The 17,696-nt window shown below is 43.3% G+C and overlaps 1 protein-coding gene across 1 annotated transcript in view; it reads left to right on the top strand.

Moving 5' to 3' along the window:
- Positions 1 to 5,563: 5,563 nt before the first annotated feature.
- Positions 5,564 to 17,696, top strand: part of rgs6 (regulator of G protein signaling 6) — a 161,790-nt gene continuing 149,657 nt past the window's right edge. The window contains exons 1-2 of the mRNA XM_036976254.1: positions 5,564 to 5,859; positions 16,060 to 16,271. Coding sequence (XP_036832149.1) covers positions 16,188 to 16,271 — 84 coding nt within the window. The 5' untranslated portion in view covers positions 5,564 to 5,859; positions 16,060 to 16,187. The remainder of the gene's footprint in view (positions 5,860 to 16,059; positions 16,272 to 17,696) is intronic.

Genomic DNA, 17,696 nt, shown 5'->3' on the forward strand with positions numbered 1-17,696 from the left:
GGGGACAGAAGAGAGGGAGAGAGAAAGGGGGGATAGAAGAGAGGGAGAGAGAGGGGGACAGGAGAGAGAGAGAGGGGGACAGAAGAGAGGGAGGGAGAGAGAAAGGGTGACAGGAGAGAGAGAGAGGGGGACAGAAGAGAGGGAGGGAGAGAGAAAGGGGGACAGAAGAGAGGGAGAGACAGAAAGGGGGGACAGAAGAGAGAGGGAGAGAGAAAGGGGGACAGAAGAGAGGGAGAAACTGAAAGGGGGGCAGAGAGAGAGAGAGAGGGAGAGAGAAAGGGGGACAGAAGAGAGAGAGGGAGAGAGAAAGGGGGACGAGAGAGAGGGAGAGAGAAAGGGGGACGAGAGAGAGGGAGAGAGAAAGGGGGACAGAAGAGAGAGAAATGAGGACGAGAGAGAGAGAAAGGGGGGACAGAAGAGAGAGAATGGGGGAAGAGAGAGAGAGGGAGAGAGAAAGGGGGACGAGAGAAAGAGGGAGAGAGAGAGAAAGGGGGGACAGAAGAGAGGGAGAGAGAAAGGGGGACAGAAGAGAGAGAGGGAGAGAGAAAGGGGGACAGAAGAGAGAAAGGGGGACAAGAGAGGGAGAGAGAAAGGGGAACAGAAGAGAGAGAGAGACAGAAAGGTGGGACAGAAGAGAGAGGGAGAGAGAAAGGGGGACAGAAGAGAAGGAGAGAGAAAGGGGGACATAAGAGAGAGAGGGAGAGAGAAAGGGGAACAGAAGAGAGAGAGAGACAGAAAGGGGGACAGAAGAGAGGGAGAGAGAAAGGGGGACAGAAGAGAGAGAGAGGGAGAGAGAAAGGGGGACAGAAGAGAGGGAGGGAGAGAGAAAGGGGGACAGAAGAGAGGGAGAGAGAAAGGGGGAAAGAAGAGAGAGAGGGAGAGAGAAAGGGGGAACAGAAGAGAGAGGGAGAGAGAGAAAGGGGGGACAGAAGAGAGGGAGAGAGAACGGGGGATGAGAGAGAGAAAGGGGGACAGAAGAGAGAGAGGGAGAAAGGGTGGACAGAAGAGAGAGAGAGAGAAAGGAGGACAGAAGAGAGAGAGGGAGAGAGAAAGGGGGACAGAAGAGAGAGAGGGAGAGAGAAAGGGGGACAGAAGAGAGGGAGGGAGAAAGGGGGACAGAAGAGAGAGAGAGAGAAAGGGGGACAGAAGAGAGAAAGGGGGACAGAAGAGAGAGAGGGAGAGAGAAAGGGGGACAGAAGAGAGGGAGGGAGAAAGGGTGGACAGAAGAGAGAGAGAGAGAAAGGGGGACAGAAGAGAGAGAGGGAGAGAGAAAGGGGGACAGAAGAGAGGGGGTGAGAGAGAAAGGGGGACAGAAGAGAGGGAGAGAGAGAAAGGGGGACAGAAGAGAGGGAGAGAGAGAAAGGGGGACAGAAGAGAGAGAAAGGGGGACAGAAGAGAGGGAGAGAGAAAGGGGGACAGAAGAGAGGGAGAGAGAGAAAGGGGGACAGAAGAGAGAGAAAGGGGGGACAGAAGAGAGAGAAAGGGGGACAGAAGAGAGGGAGAGAGAAAGGGGGACAGAAGAGAGCAAAGAGAATATTATATCAGTAATATGCCTGAGGAGCCAGTCTGACTCTGTCTCACTCTGTGTGTGTGTGTTTGTGTGTGTGTGTGTGAGCATACATTTTGTTGTTTGCATGCATCTCTCTGTGGGTGTGTGTGTCTGTGTGGCTCACTGCGTGTAATTCCAACAATCTAAATAAATCAAATAGAGAAAGTGAATAAACTTATTTCATTCCCTTTTCATTCCAGTCCCATCACTTATTCTGTCATGGTAATTTACCTCAACACATCAAGTCCCATTATTTATGCTGTAGTCATGGTGATTTATCTCAACACATCAAGTCCCATTATTTATGCTGTCATGGTAATTTACCTCAACACATCAAGTCCCATTATTCATGGTGTCATGGTGATTTACCTCAACACATCCAGTCCCATTATTTATTCTGTAGTCATGGTGTCATGGTAATTTACCTCAACACATCCATCACTCACTTTAGACTTAATAGACCCCAGGAAGAGCAGCTGCTGCTCTCACAACACAGCTAATGGGGATCCTAATAACATACCAACAGCCAATGGGGATCCTTTTAAAATATCAACAGCCAATGGGGATCCTAATAAAATACCAACAGCCAATGGGGATCCTTTTAAAATATCAACAGCCAATGGGGATCCTAATAAAATACCAACAGCCAATGGGGATCCTTTTAAAATACCAACAGCCAATGAGGATCCTATTAAAATACCAACACCCAATGGGGATCCTTTTAAAATACCAACAGCCAATGGGGATCCTAATAAAATACCAACAGCCAATGGGGATCCTTTTAAAATACCAACAGCCAATGGGGATCCTAATAAAATACCAACAGCCAATGGGGATCCTAATAAAAATACCAACAGCCAATGGGGATCCTAATAAAATACCAACAGCCAATGGGAATCCTAATAAAATACCAACAGCCAATGGGAATCCTAATAAAATACCAACAGCCAATGGGGATCCTAATAAAATACCAACAGCCAATGGGGATCCTAATAAAATACCAACAGCCAATGGGGATCCTAATAAAATACCAACAGCCAATGGGGATCCTAATAAAATACCAACAGCCAATGGGGATCCTAACAAAATACCAACAGCCAATGGGGATCCTAATAAAATACCAATAGAGGCGAGATGTTTACCAAATAGACTCATGTTTTTTTTTTTCAATGAGCCTTTCGCTGAACGGAACAGATTTTTTATTTTGTACCAACAGCCAATGGGGATCCTAACAAAATACCAACAGCCAATGGGGATCCTAATAAAATACCAATAGAGGCGAGATGTTTACCAAATAGACTCATGTTTTTTTTTTTCAATGAGCCTTTCGCTGAACGGAACAGATTTTTTATTTTGTACCAACAGCCAATGGGGATCCTAATAAAATACCAATAGAGGCGAGATGTTTACCAAATAGACTCATGTTTTTTTTTTCAATGAGCCTTTCGCTGAACGGAACAGATTTTTTATTTTGTACCAACAGCCAATGGGGATCCTAATAAAATACCACCAGCCAATGGGGATTGTTTATTTTGCCTGTGATTTCCAATCTCCTGCTAATGTCTGATAATGTTCTATTATTTGATTATGATGGTATACAACAAGGGAGACTGTGCTGCAAAACATTTTTTTTATCGATCTTACTACTACTACATAAAACAAAAATATTGTATTAAAGATGAAATATGCAAAATACATTTTGTCAGTTTATTAATGATAAGCACCCATTGATTCTTGAAGAATATCACTTCTACAGTAAACGCCTCGTAAGCTTAGTTTAATGTTGAATGCGCTGTTCTCAGAATCAATAGGATTATATGGACAGATCCTAGATCAGAAACAATAGGATTAAATGGACAGATCCTAGATCAGAATCAATAGGATTAAATGGACAGATCCTAGATCAGAATCAATAGGATTAAATTGACAGATCCTAGATCAGAATCAATAGGATTAAATGGACAGATCCTAGATCAGAATCAATAGGATTAAATGGACAGATCCTAGATCAGAATCAATAGGATTAAATGGACAGATCCTAGATCAGAATCAATAGGATTATATGGACAGATCCTAGATCAGAATCAATAGGATTAAATGGACAGATCCTAGATCAGAATCAATAGGATTATATGGACAGATCCTAGATCAGAATCAATAGGATTATATGGACAGATCCTAGATCAGAATCAATAGGATTATATGGACAGATCCTAGATCAGAATCAATAGGATTATATGGACAGATCCTAGATCAGAATCAATAGGATTAAATGGACAGATCCTAGATCAGAATCAATAGGATTAAATGGACAGATCCTAGATCAGAATCAATAGGATTAAATGGACAGATCCTAGATCAGAATCAATAGGATTATATGGACAGATCCTAGATCAGAATCAATAGGATTAAATGGACAGATCCTAGATCAGAATCAATAGGATTATATGGACAGATCCTAGATCAGAATCAATAGGATTATATGGACAGATCCTAGATCAGAATCAATAGGATTATATGGACAGATCCTAGATCAGCACTCCTACTTGGTATACAGTGCCCAGATTTTCAAGACAGAGATCACCTCATTCTTACCCCGAACTGAACGTGTGGTTTTTAAAACCTTCTCTTCTGGCTTCATGTATGAATTGAAACTCCTTGTGGTACCAAAATGTAAGCTAGTTTAATTGTAAACAAACACTGTATGGGATGGGTCCAGACCCATCCCTCAACTCCAGACCCATCTCTCAGGTCCAGACCCATCCCTCAACTCCAGACCCATCTCTCAGGTCCAGACCCATCCCTCAACTCCAGACCCATCTCTCAGGTCCAGACCCATCCCTCAACTCCAGACATCTCTCAGGTCCAGACCCATCCCTCAACTCCAGACATCTCTCAGGTCCAGACCCATCCCTCAACTCCAGACATCTCTCAGGTCCAGACCCATCTCTCAACTCCAGACATCTCTCAGGTCCAGACCCATCCCTCAACTCCAGACATCTCTCAGGTCCAGACCCATCCCTCAACTCCAGACATCTCTCAGGTCCAGACCCATCTCTCAACTCCAGACATCTCTCAGGTCCAGACCCATCCCTCAACTCCAGACATCTCTCAGGTCCAGACCCATCTCTCAGGTCCAGACCCATCCCTCAACTCCAGACATCTCTCAGGTCCAGACCCATCTCTCAGGTCCAGACCCATCTCTCAGGTCCAGACCCATCCCTCCACTCCAGACATCTCTCAGGTCCAGACCCATCTCTCAGGTCCAGACCCATCCCTCCACTCCAGACATCTCTCAGGTCCAGACCCATCCCTCCACTCCAAACCCATCCCTCAACTCCAGACATCTCTCAGTTCCAGACCCATCACTCAGGTCCAGACCCATCTCTCAGGTCCAGACCCATCCCCCCACTCCAAACCCATCCCTCAACTCCAGACCCATCCCTCCACTCCAAACCCATCCCTCAACTCCAGACCCATCCCTCAGCTTTATCCTAAAGTACAGGCGGGGAGACACGTTGCTATTGTTTCAATTAAGGATTCAAGCATTTTTTTTTCCTGTTCACTCACTCACTCACTCACTCACTCACTCACTCACTCACTCACTCACTCACTCACTCCCTTTCTTCCTTATAGAAACACATGCACACACTCGGAAGCGTACACGCGATGATCCTCTCCTTTCGTACGTACCTGACTGCTCTACTCTACACAGAGACCACCCACGCCACAGCCCAGCGCACAGAGAGACAGATCGAGAGAGAGAGAGAGAGACAGAACGAGAGAGATTGAGAGAGACAGAACGAGAGAGACAGAGAGCGCGAGAGAGAGAAAGAGAGACAGAACGAGCGAGAGAGAGAGAGAGAGAGACAGAACGAGAGAGACAGAGAGAGAGACAGAGAGAAAGCGAGAGAGAGAGAGAGAGACAGAGAGAGACAGAGAGAGAGAGACAGAGAGCGAGAGAGAGAGACAGAGAGAGAGAGAAAGAGAGAGAGAGAAAGAGAGAGAGACAGAGAGAGAGAGCGAGAGAGAGAGAGAAAGAGAGAAAGAGAGAGAGAGAGAGAAAGAGAGAGATAGAGAGAGACAGAGAGAGAGAGAGCGAGAGAGAGGGGGGAACGCTACACCCTCCCAGCAGCTGTCTCTGATCCAACATCTGTGTACGTTGCTTTTTCTTCTCCTTCTCCTGTTCTCTCCATCCATCCTTTTGACTCGCTCCTCAAGCCAATTAGATCATGAACATGCTGTGTGCTTGTTGCTAAGGGGGGGAAGAGAACCAAGAAGAGTGGACCAGCCGATACTTTGTTGCTAAGGTAATGAACGCTTGTGAGAGGTGCGAAAGACAATATTGAATTTTGTCACTGAGGTGTTTGTGTGTGTATGAGAGAGAGAGTGTGTGTATATCGATAACACCAGTGTATTGCCAGGTTGAGTATGGGAGTTACGTTACTAATGTGTGTGTGTGCGTGTGCATTGGGACAAGAGTGGTCCATGGAGGATTTGGGCTGTGGTGTGGAGCAGCTGTATACTCAACAAGCTCTCACAGTTTCACCGCAGAATCCATCAGTTGTCCTTTAAACGTCACATTTTGAAGGTTAAGTTTAGGCATTCATTCCCGAACGGTTACTTTAGAGGTTAAGGTTTGATGTAGGGTAAACAATAAAGCGCGTGAACTGGGATTAAACATCCGTATCACCGTTGCTCCAAACGTCCTACATACAGTACCTGGACGGACGTTGAATTTTACAGTGGCTCTTGAGCGACCTGGTTGATGTAGTTCCAGCACCGAGAGAAAACTAAACAGCTACTACAGTATAGGGAATCTCTCTCTCTCTCTCTGTCACTCTTCGTGTCTCTCTCTCTGTGTCACTCTTCGTGTCTCTCTCTCTCTCTATGTCACTCTTCATGTCTCTCTCTCTTTGTCTCTCTCTGTGTCTCTCTCATCTCTGTCTGTCTGTCACTTCATGTCTCTCTCACTCTCTGTCCGTGTGTCTCTCTCTCGTCTTTCCGTATGTCTCTGTCTATCTGCCTTCCTCTCTCGCTCTCTCTCTCTCTCTCTCTCTCTGTCACTCTTCGTGTCTCTCTCTCTCTGTCACTCTTCATGTCTCTCTCTGTGTCTCTCTCATCTCTGTGTGTCTCTGTCTGTCTGTCACTTCATGTCTCTCTCACTCTCTCTCTGTCCGTGTGTCTCTCTCTCGTCTTTCCGTATTCCGTAATTCAATTCAATTCAATTCAATTCAAGGGCTTTATTGGCATGGGAAACTTGTTAACATTGCCAAAGCAAATGAGGTAGATAATATACAAAAGTGAAATAAACCATAAAAATGAACAGTAAACACATACAGAAGTTTCAGAACTATTTTGTATATATACAGTGTTGTAACAATGTACAAATGGTTACACAAGGTACACAAGGGAAAATTAATAAGCATTAATATGGGTTGAATTCACAATGGTGTTTGTTCTTCACTGGTTGCCCTTTTCTTGTGGCAACAGGTCACAAATATTGCTGCTGTGATGGAACACTGTGGGATTTCACCCAGTAGATATGGGAGTTTATCAAAATTGGGTTTGTTTTTGAATTCTTTGTGGATCTGTGTAATCTGAGGGAAATCTCTAATATGGTCATACATTGGGCAGGAGGTTAGGAAGTGCAGCTCAGTTTCCACCTCATTTTGTGGGCAGTGAGCACATAGCCTGTCTTCTCTTGAGAGCCATGTCTGCCTACGGCGGCCTTTCTCAATAGCAAGGCTATGCTCACTGAGTCTGTACATAGTCAAAGCTTTCCTTAATTTTGGGTCAGTCACAGTGGTCAGGTATTCTGCCACTGTGTACTCTCTGTTTAGGGCCAAATAGCATTCTAGTTTGCTCTGTTTTTTTGTTAATTCTTTCCAATGTGTCAAGTAATTATCTTTTTGTTTTCTCATGATTTGGTTGGGTCTAATTGTGCTGCTGTCCTGGGGCTCTGTGGGGTGTGTTTGTGAACAGAGCCCCAGGACCAGCTTGCTTAGGGGACTCTTCTCCAGGTTCATCTCTCTGTAGGTGATGGCTTTGTTATGGAAGGTTTGGGAATCGCTTCCTTTTAGGTGGTTGTAGAATTTAACGACTCTTTTCTGGATTTTGATAATTAGTGGGTATCGGCCTAATTCTGCTCTGCATGCATTATTTGGTGTTCTATGTTGTACACGGAGGATATTTGTCCCATTTTGTGAAGTCTTGGTTGGTGTGCGGACCCCAGACCTCACAACCATAAAGGGCAATGGGCTCTATAACTGATTCAAGTATTTTTAGCCAGATCCTAATTGGTATGTTGAGTTTTATGTCCCTTTTGATGGCATAGAAGGCCCTTCTTGCCTTGTCTCTCAGATCGTTCACAGCTTTGTGGAAGTTACCTGTTACTTACCTGCTATGTTTAGGCCAAGGTATGTATAGTTTTTTTGTGTGCTCTAGGGCATTGTTTTCATTGAGGAAATGTACGAGTCTGCTGTTAATGATAATGCAGAGGATTTTCCCAAGGTTGCTGTGGACGCATATCCCACGGTAGTTATTGGGGTCAAATTTGTCTCCACTTTTGTGGATTGGGGGTGATCAGTCCTTGGTTCCAAATATTGGGGAAGATGCCAGAGCTAAGTATGATGTTAAAGAGTTTTAGTATAGCCAATTGGAATTTGTTGTCTGTATATTTGATCATTTCATTAAGGATACCATCAACACCATAGGCCTTTTTGGGTTGGAGAGTTTTTATTTTGTCCTGTAGCTCATTCAAGGTAATTGGAGAATCCAGTGGGTTCTGGAATCCAGTGTGTTCTGGAATCCAGTGTGTTCTGGAATCCAGTGGATTCTGGTGGTCTTTAATAGTTGATTCTAACATTTGTATTTGATCATGTATATGTTTTTGCTCTTTATTCTTTGTTATAGAGCCAAACAGATTGGAGAAGTGGTTCATCCCATACATCTCCATTTTGGATAGATAATTATTCTTGTTGTTGTTTGTTTAGTGTTTTCCAATATTCCCAGAAGTGGTTAGAGTCTATGGATTCTTCAATTGCATTGAGCTGATTTCTGACATGCTGTTCCTTCTTTTTCCGTAGTGTATTTCTGTATTGTTTTAGTGATTCGCCATAGTGAAGGCGGAGACTCAGGTTTTCCGGGTCTCTATGTTTTTGGTTGGACAGGTTTCTCAATTTCTTTCTTCGATTTTTGCATTCTTCATGAAACCATGTGTCATTGTTGTTCACCTTCTTTGGATTTCTATTTGAGATTTGTAGATTTGATAGGGAAGCTGAGAGGTCAAATATACTGTTAAGATTTTCTACTGACAAGTTTACACCTTTTCTCTCTCTCTCTCTCTCTCTCTCTCTCTCTCTCTCTCTCTCTCTCTCTCTCTCTCTCTCTCTGTCTCTGTCTCTCTCTCTCTCTCTTCCAACCTACATGTTGTGACATCCATAGGACAGGTTATTGATCTAAACCAGGTGATACTCTATAGGGGTTATTGATCTAAACCAGGTGATATTCTACAGGGGTTATTGATCTAAACCAGGTGATATTCTACAGGGGTTATTGATCTAAACCAGGTGATATTCTATAGGGGTTATTGATCTAAACCAGGTGATATTCTATAGGGGTTATTGATCTAAACCAGGTGATATTCTATAGGGGTTATTGATCTAAACCAGGTGATATTCTACAGGGGTTATTGATCTAAACCAGGTGATATTCAACAGGGGTTATTGATCTAAACCAGGTGATATTCTACAGGGGTTATTGATCTAAACCAGGTGATATTCTATAGGGGTTATTGATCTAAACCAGGTGATACTCTACAGGGGTTATTGATCTAAACCAGGTGATATTCTATAGGGGTTATTGATCTAAACCAGGTGATATTCTACAGGGGTTATTGATCTAAACCAGGTGATATTCTATAGGGGTTATTGATCTAAACCAAGTTATACTCTACAGGGAGCTAAACAACTGGACCAATAACTCAGACAGAAATGCCCTGGAACACACACTCCTAACACAAACACACACACACACAGAAACACACACACACACAACCTGACCGAGCCATACTGGACCACATACAGTATGTCTGAAGATCTGATCCCACTGCTGTCCCCATCAGATCTGATCCCACCATCAGATCTGATCCCACTGCTGCCCCCATCAGATCTGATCCCACTGCTACCATCATCAGATCTGATCCCCCTGCTGCCCCCATCAGATCTGATCCCATCATCAGATCTGATCCCACTGCTACCATCATCAGATCTGATCCCACTGCTGTCCCCATCAGATCTGATCCCACTGCTACCATCATCAGATCTGATCCCACTTCTGCCCCCATCAGATCTGATTCCCACTTCTGCCCCCATCAGATCTGATCCCACTGCTACCATCATCAGATCTGATCCCACTGCTGCCCCCATCAGATCTGATCCCACTGCTACCATCATCAGATCTGATCCCACTGCTACCATCATCAGATCTAATCCCACTGCTACCATCATCAGATCTGATCCCACTGCTGCCCCCATCAGATCTGATCCCATCATCAGATCTGATCCCACTGCTACCATCATCAGATCTAATCCCACTGCTGCCCCCCATCAGATCTGACTGAAGTTTGATTTGATCTGGATCCCACCTCTGCATCCTGGAGGTCTGGCTGTCTTATATACAACAGGTAGAAATGTCCCCGTAATCACACTGATACCGAGTCAGATATTGTATCATCTCCATAGTAGTTAAGGTTAGGATTCAGGGTAGAGTAATCTGATCCTAAATTTGTGGTTAGGGGCCATTTCTACCTCAGCGTATTTTAAGGTAGACATTGAGGCTATTTGGGTATTCCTCTCATCTCTTCCTCTGCTCTCGCCACAGCTCGCTGCAGACGCCAATATTGTGACAGGTGTCCGATCGTCAGGCGCCAACTGGCAGCAGCATGCTCGAGAGGCAGATATGCCTGGAGCTCTGGAAAGGAACGTGGAATGGGAATCACCCTATCAGAGAGTTCCAGGCAAATTGCGGTCTGGAATGCTGTAGTAATGTCGCCTGTAAATGGATCTTTGTATACATAATGGAGCCAATGTGTGACATCAAACTAAAAATGTCCCGTCTGTTGATACAGGAATAAGATTCTAGATAGGCACAATGAGACCATAACTCCTAGCAACATCAAAACACCTACATGCCATTCAAATTGTCACATGTTGATGGTATTGCTGAGTTCTCTCAGATCTCCACAAGCGTCTAGGGGTAGGAGCTAGGCATTGTTTCTGGACCCCAAAACCCCTTGGGTGTTGGGTGGACCTACAGCACGACACGAGGCATTGGTTGGTTTGTTTCATTCCACTGCTATAGACACAAAGATTTGCACAGGTGTCAGCTGGACACACCAACATGGTCTGGGTAGCTGAAGACCTGCTGAAAATGGTGAAATAAATATTTACATGTCTACTATTCACATCATTGCTTCATTCCAGCTAGTTAGATGTGCAACCACTGACTAACTATATTTAGGGGCATATCTCTAGTCTAGCAATATATACTGTTGTTTTGGCTGTATAGCGTAATTTAATAAGTTTACCAATGGATAGTTAGGTAGCTAGAATACAGTAGTCAGCTAACCATTTACAGTAACAGTCAATACACACGAAATATTATGCAGAAATTGAGAAAATCATACCTTGGCACTGTGGCATGGTATGGGCCGCTATTAATCAATTAATCAATTAATCAATAGATAATAGATTCATAGAATGGAGTTAGAAAGATGAATTCCTACTTTGAAAGGACAGGAAGTGTTGTCTGTGCACTTATCCAGGCATTCCATATTTAACCCCACCCACATGTGATCATTGAAATATCAGGTTGTTTTTTGTTTTTATAGGCAAAAACAAAACAAAACAAAAGCAATTTTTTTTTGTATTTTTCGAATTATATTCAACAACGAATAAACATGCCATTTTCAAGTACCCAGTTGCTTTGTTTTAATTCGGAAAACAAACAATCAAAACATACGCGGACTGTAATTTTACCTCGGGAATCTTGATTTATTGTTGTCCATGATGTAGGCTAATTACCGCAATAACAACACAGACACCAAAATGTTCTGTCAATCCGCGAAGATCAGCATTAATTCCAGCACTTTGGCTGTTGTTAAATCGCGTTCCATATCACACAAGCTCTTTATCACAGAATCCGCTGATGTTGCTGGCAATAACGTCCCCGAGTAACTAAACGGCTACACATCAAACCAGCGTTGTGTAATTATTGAAGAACCCCTGTTCATGTTAGTATCGATGTCTGTTTTATTAATCACGGTAAAGTTACTTTCTGTTAGAAGGATTTTGCAATCAAATTCATAATGTCTGACCGTGAAAACCGTTTTCACACTGTCACATAGGGAGATACGAAATGTTATGTGGTCACAGTACACAGAAAAATACAATAATATCCAGGAATTTAACAGGATCAGGGTCAACGTGTAATCCAATTGTTAAATTCCTTAAGAGTATGATATAACAACAAACAACAGTATCACAAATGTAAAGAAAGAAAGGTGGTGTTTTATGTCACAGATTCCAAGCACGAGAAAGGGTTTAAAGAGGTTTTAATTGAACTCACAAATCATATTGAATGTATCTATGTTCCCCTTAATATCTTAATGTATTCACATGAAAATATAAATAAAATTATTATTATTATTAAGGACTTTGTAACAGCTCCAAACAGTTGTCCACGACAAGAAATGTGCACTGGTACCCTAGTTCATAGAAAGACCCAAATGTTGCACTGGAACCCTAGTTTGTAGAAAGACCCAAATGGTGCACCGGAACCCTAGTTTGTAGAAAGACCCAAATGGTGCAATGGAACCCTAGTTTGTAGAAAGACCCAAATGGTGTTTATCTGCATGATTCCTGGCCAGTGGTGATTTTAGCATGTAAATCTTGGTGGGGCAAACCCCCCCATAATTTTCTTTTGATGCATGCCAGCAAAGCCACTACACAACACTCAAAAATACATCAATTGCACTAAAACAGTGCCAAACGGAGCCCACAAAACTGATATGGCCTAGATAAAGCTCTCCCAACAGCAGAGTCCCAGCAGCAGTCCCAACATCTTACCACTGCTACACCTGGCTGTCAGTGGAGCCTTGTCTGGCAGTGAAACAGTTCATTCAGCCTCATTTTACTGCCTTTAAAAAAAAACATAGCTGATATGGTTGACTTGCACATGTGGTTTCAACTGACAATTGAGATGCAGAAGCTATGGCATAAGGTGACAACGAGCAGATGAGAGGTAATCCGCAATTTCGATTAAGACATGAATTAATGAGCGAGCTAGGACGGATGTCGTTTTTGAAAGGTACAGCAACATAATTCAGAACATAGGCCATACTTACAGTATTCTCCCTGTACACCAAGTCAGAACTGTAGGATAAATAAAGGGGGCATATAAGCAGACAACGAAAGCCCTTACAATATTAGATATTTCTCTAAAACAGGTTATAGGCTACATGTGCACCACCAATTCAGAGCAGTGGGGTAAAATATGAGGTTAAAAGGGACCAAATTATTAGGGTGAGGCACATCAACTACTAGCAGCTTACTACACATCATACACTTTGTATTACTTTCTTAGCACCAGTACACAGTACCAGTCAAAGGTTTGGACACACCTTCTCATTCAAGGGTTTTTCTTTATTTTGACTATTTTCTACAATGTAGAATTATAGTGAATCAAATCAAAACAAATCAAAGATTATTTGTCACGTGCACCGAATACAACAGGTATTACAGTGAAATTACAGTGAAATCACCTTACAGTGAAATGCTTACTTACAGGCTCTAACCAATAGCGCAAAAAAAGGTATTAGGTGAACAATAGGTAGGTAAAGAAATAAAAACAACAGTAAAAAGACAGGCTATATACAGTAACGAGGCTATAAAAGTAGCGAGGATACATACAGACACCGGTTAGTCAGGCTGATTGAGGTAGTATGTACATGTATATATGGTTAAAGTGACTATGCATATATGATGAACAGAGAGTTGCAGCAGCGTAAAAAGAGGGGTTGGGGGGGGGGGTGGAGGCACACAATGCAAATAGTTTGGGTAGCCATTTGATTACCTGTTCAGGAGTCTTATGGCTTGGGGGTAAAAACTGTTGAAAAGACGTCAACTATGAAATAACACATCTGGAATCATATAGTAAACAAAACAGTGTTAAACAAATCTAAAAACATTTTAGATTATTGAAAGTAGCCACGCTTTGCCTTGATGACATCTTTGCACACTCTTGGCATTCTCCCAACCAGCTTCACCTGGAATGCTTTTCCAACAGTCTTGAAGGAGTTCCCACATATGCTGAGTACTTGTTGGCTGCTTTTCCTTCACTCTGCGGTCCAACTCATCCCAAACAATCTAAACTGGGTTGAGGTTGGGTGATTGTGGAGGCCAGGTCATGTGATGCAGCACTCCATCACTCTCCTTCTTGGTCAAATAGTCCTTACATCACCTGGAGGTGTGTTACTAGTCCTACTAAATATAAACCAGATGGGAATGGCGTATCACTGCACAATGCTGTGGTAGCCATGCTGGTTATGTATCTAAATAAATCACAGACCGTGTTACCAGCAAAGCACCCCACCACGGTGGGAACCTCACATCCAGAGATCATCCGTTGACCTACTCTGCATCTCACAACGACATGGTGGTTGGAACCAAAAATCTCCCATTTGGACTCATCAGACCAAAGGACAGATTTCCACATGGTCTAATGTCCATTGCTCGTGTTTCTTGACCCAAGCAAGTCTTCTTCTTCTTATTGGTGTCCTTTAGAAGTGGTTTCTTTGCAGTATTTCGACCATGAAGTCCTGATTCACGCAGTCTCCTCTGAACAGTTGAGATGTGTCTGTTACTTGAACTCTGTGAAGCATTTATTTGGGCTGCATTTTCTGAGGCTGGTAACTCTAATGAACTTATCCTCTGCAGCATCCTCTGCAGCAGAGGTATCTCTGGGTCTTCCTTTCCTGTGGCAGTCCTCATGAGAGTCAACGTCATCATAGTTGTTCATGTCATAATATGGGCTAGGTATTTTAACAAATAGGGCTATCTTCTGTATACGACCTCTACCTTGTGACAACACAACTGATTAGCTTAAACTCCTTAAGAAGGAAAATAAATTCCACAAATAAATTTTTAACAAAGCACACCTGTTAATTGAAATGCATTCCAGGTGACTTCACAATGCCACAGATGTCTCTTTGTTTTGAGGGAGAGTGCAATTGACATGCTGACTGCAGAAATATCCACCAAAGCTGTTGCCAGAGAATTTAATGTTAATTTCTCTACCATCAGCCGCCTCCAACATCGTTTTAGAGAATTTGGCAGTACTTCCAAATGGCCTCCAAACCGCAGACCACGTGTGTGGCGTTGTGTGGGCGAGCGGTTTGCTGATGCTTTGTGAACATTGTGTCCGATGGTGGTGTTATGGTATGGGCATAAGCTAGGGACAATGAACACAATTGCATTTTATTGATGGCAATTTGAATGCACAGAGACACCGTGACGTGATCCTGAGGCCCATTGTCATGTCATTAATCCGCCACCATCACATCATGTTTTATCATGATAATGCACGACCCCATGTAACAAGGATCTGTACACAATTTCTGGACGCTGTAAATGTCCCAGTTCTTCCATGGCCTGCATACTCACCAGACATGTCACCCATTGAGCATGTTTGGGATGCTCTGGATCGACGTGTACGACAGCATGTTCCAGTTCCCACCAATATCCAGCAACTTCGCACAGCCATTGAAGAGGATTGGGACAGCATTCCACAGGCCACAATCAACAGCCTAATCAACTCTATGAGAAGGAGATGAGTCTCACTGCATGAGGCATATGGTCACACCAGATACTGACTAGTTTTCTCATCCATGCATCTACTTTTTTTGTGATCAACAGATGCAGATTTATATTCCCAGACGTGAAATCCATAGATTAGGGCCTAATTCATTTGTTTAAATGGATTGATTTCCTTATAGCAACTGTAACACAGTAAAATCTTTGAAAATGTTAGATGCTGCACTTGTATTTTTGTTCAGTATATTTAATCCATTTTGAATTTAGGATGTAGCACAACCAAATGTGGACTAAGTCAAATGGGTATGAAGAGAGAGAGAGAGAGGGGGGGGGGGGGGAGAGAGAGAGAGAGGGGGGGAGAGAGGGAGCGAGAGGAGAGAGGGAGAGAGAGAGAAAGAGAGAAGGAGAGACAGAGAGAGAGGGAGAGAGAGAGGGGGAGAGAGAGAGGGAGAGAGAGAGAGGGAGAGAGAGAGAGGGAGAGAGCGAGAGAGAGAGAGAGAGGGAGAGAGAGAGAGAAGAGACAGCTATGAGATGGATCTAATGTCTCCAATAACAGAGAAGAGAGAGAGAGAGAAAGAGAGAGAGAGAAGAGACAGCTATGAGATGGATCTAATGTCTTCTTTTCTCTTTCCCCAGCCTCCAGTGACAGAAGAAGAAAGAGTGCAAGAGAACAACGGAGAGGGACTGAAAGAGAGAGAGAGAGAGAGAGAGAGAGAGAGAGCAAAGGATAAAGAGAACAAGAGAAGACATCAGTCAGCTACAGTATGAACCAGTCCAGCCAGGACCCGAGTGGAGTGGGGACAGCAGACCCCGATGAGGAATCTCCCAACATGATCGTCTACAGAAAGGTAGGAGGACAACACTGGTCTTTGCAACATTATGTTGTGGAAAGGTTGTGTGAAGGTAGGACAACACTGGTCTTTATAACAGAATGTTGTGGAAAGGTTGTGTGAAGGTCGGAGGACAACACTGGTCTTTATAACAATATGTTGTGGAAAGGTTGTGTGAAGGTAGGAGGACAACACTGGTCTTTATAACAGAATGTTGTGGAAAGGTTGTGTGAAGGTAGGAGGACAACACTGGTCTTTATAACATTATGTTGTGGAAAGGTTGTGTGAAGGTAGGAGGACAACACTGGTCTTTATAACATAATGTTGTGGAAAGGTTGTGTGAAGGTCGGAGGACAACACTGGTCTTTATAACATAATGTTGTGGAAAGGTTGTGTGAAGGTAGGACAACACTGGTCTTTATAACATTATGTTGTGGAAAGGTTGTGTGAAGGTAGGACAACACTGGTCTTTATAACATAATGTTGTGGAAAGGTTGTGTGAAAGATATACACTGGCGTCTCTTACATTGTGTTTGCAGTGGAACAGCACACGGCGACCACTGGCCTCTCAACTCAACTAGCATGTTGTGGGAGGGTTTCATAAAGGTTGTGAAAGAAACATGCATTGTGTACAACAAGCGTATGACCAAGGTAGGATTACACTGGCTTTTCCCCATCCTAAATAAGTTCCTTGTTTCCTTGCTCTAACTCAAGAGTCATACACATTCGAGGTGCTGCTGTAACCCCAAAGTGTCAATGTGATTAAAACAGAAACCTGTGTGTGTCTGTGTGTCTCTCTGTCTGTCTCTCTCTGTGTGTGTGTGTGTGTGCCTACTCGTGAACCAAATCTCACGCTTGCCAGGATTGAGCAACATAATTCTTGCGTGTGTGCTGGCCAGTTACTCCCTTTGTTTCTGCGTGGGAGACACATAATTAAAAAAACAACGAACGAGTCTGGAGAAATAAGAAAGAGGAGGAGGAAGACTATGAAGGAAAGTAGATCATGATTGAAAGAAGGGAGGAGGAAGAGGGGAAATTAAAGAATGGAAGGAAAGTGAAAGAAGGAAAGATGGGTAAATAGGGAGAGAAAGAGGAGAGTAGGAAGACTATGAAGGAAAGTAGATCATGATTGAAAGAAGGGAGGAGGAAGAGGGGAAATTAAAGAATGGAAGGAAAGTGAAAGAAGGAAAGATGGGTAAATAGGGAGAGAAAGAGGAGAGTAGGAAGACTATGAAGGAAAGTAGATCATGATTGAAAGAAGGGAGGAGGAAGAGGGGAAATTAAAGAATGGAAGGAAAGTGAAAGAAGGAAAGATGGGTAAATAGGGAGAGAAAGAGGAGAGTAGGAAGACTATGAAGGAAAGTAGATCATGATTGAAAGAAGGGAGGAGGAAGAGGGGAAATTAAAGAATGGAAGGAAAGTGAAAGAAGGAAAGATGGGTAA

The sequence above is a fragment of the Oncorhynchus mykiss genome, chromosome 4, assembly GCF_013265735.2.
Source record: "Oncorhynchus mykiss isolate Arlee chromosome 4, USDA_OmykA_1.1, whole genome shotgun sequence".
NCBI classification, from domain to species: Eukaryota; Metazoa; Chordata; class Actinopteri; order Salmoniformes; family Salmonidae; genus Oncorhynchus; species Oncorhynchus mykiss.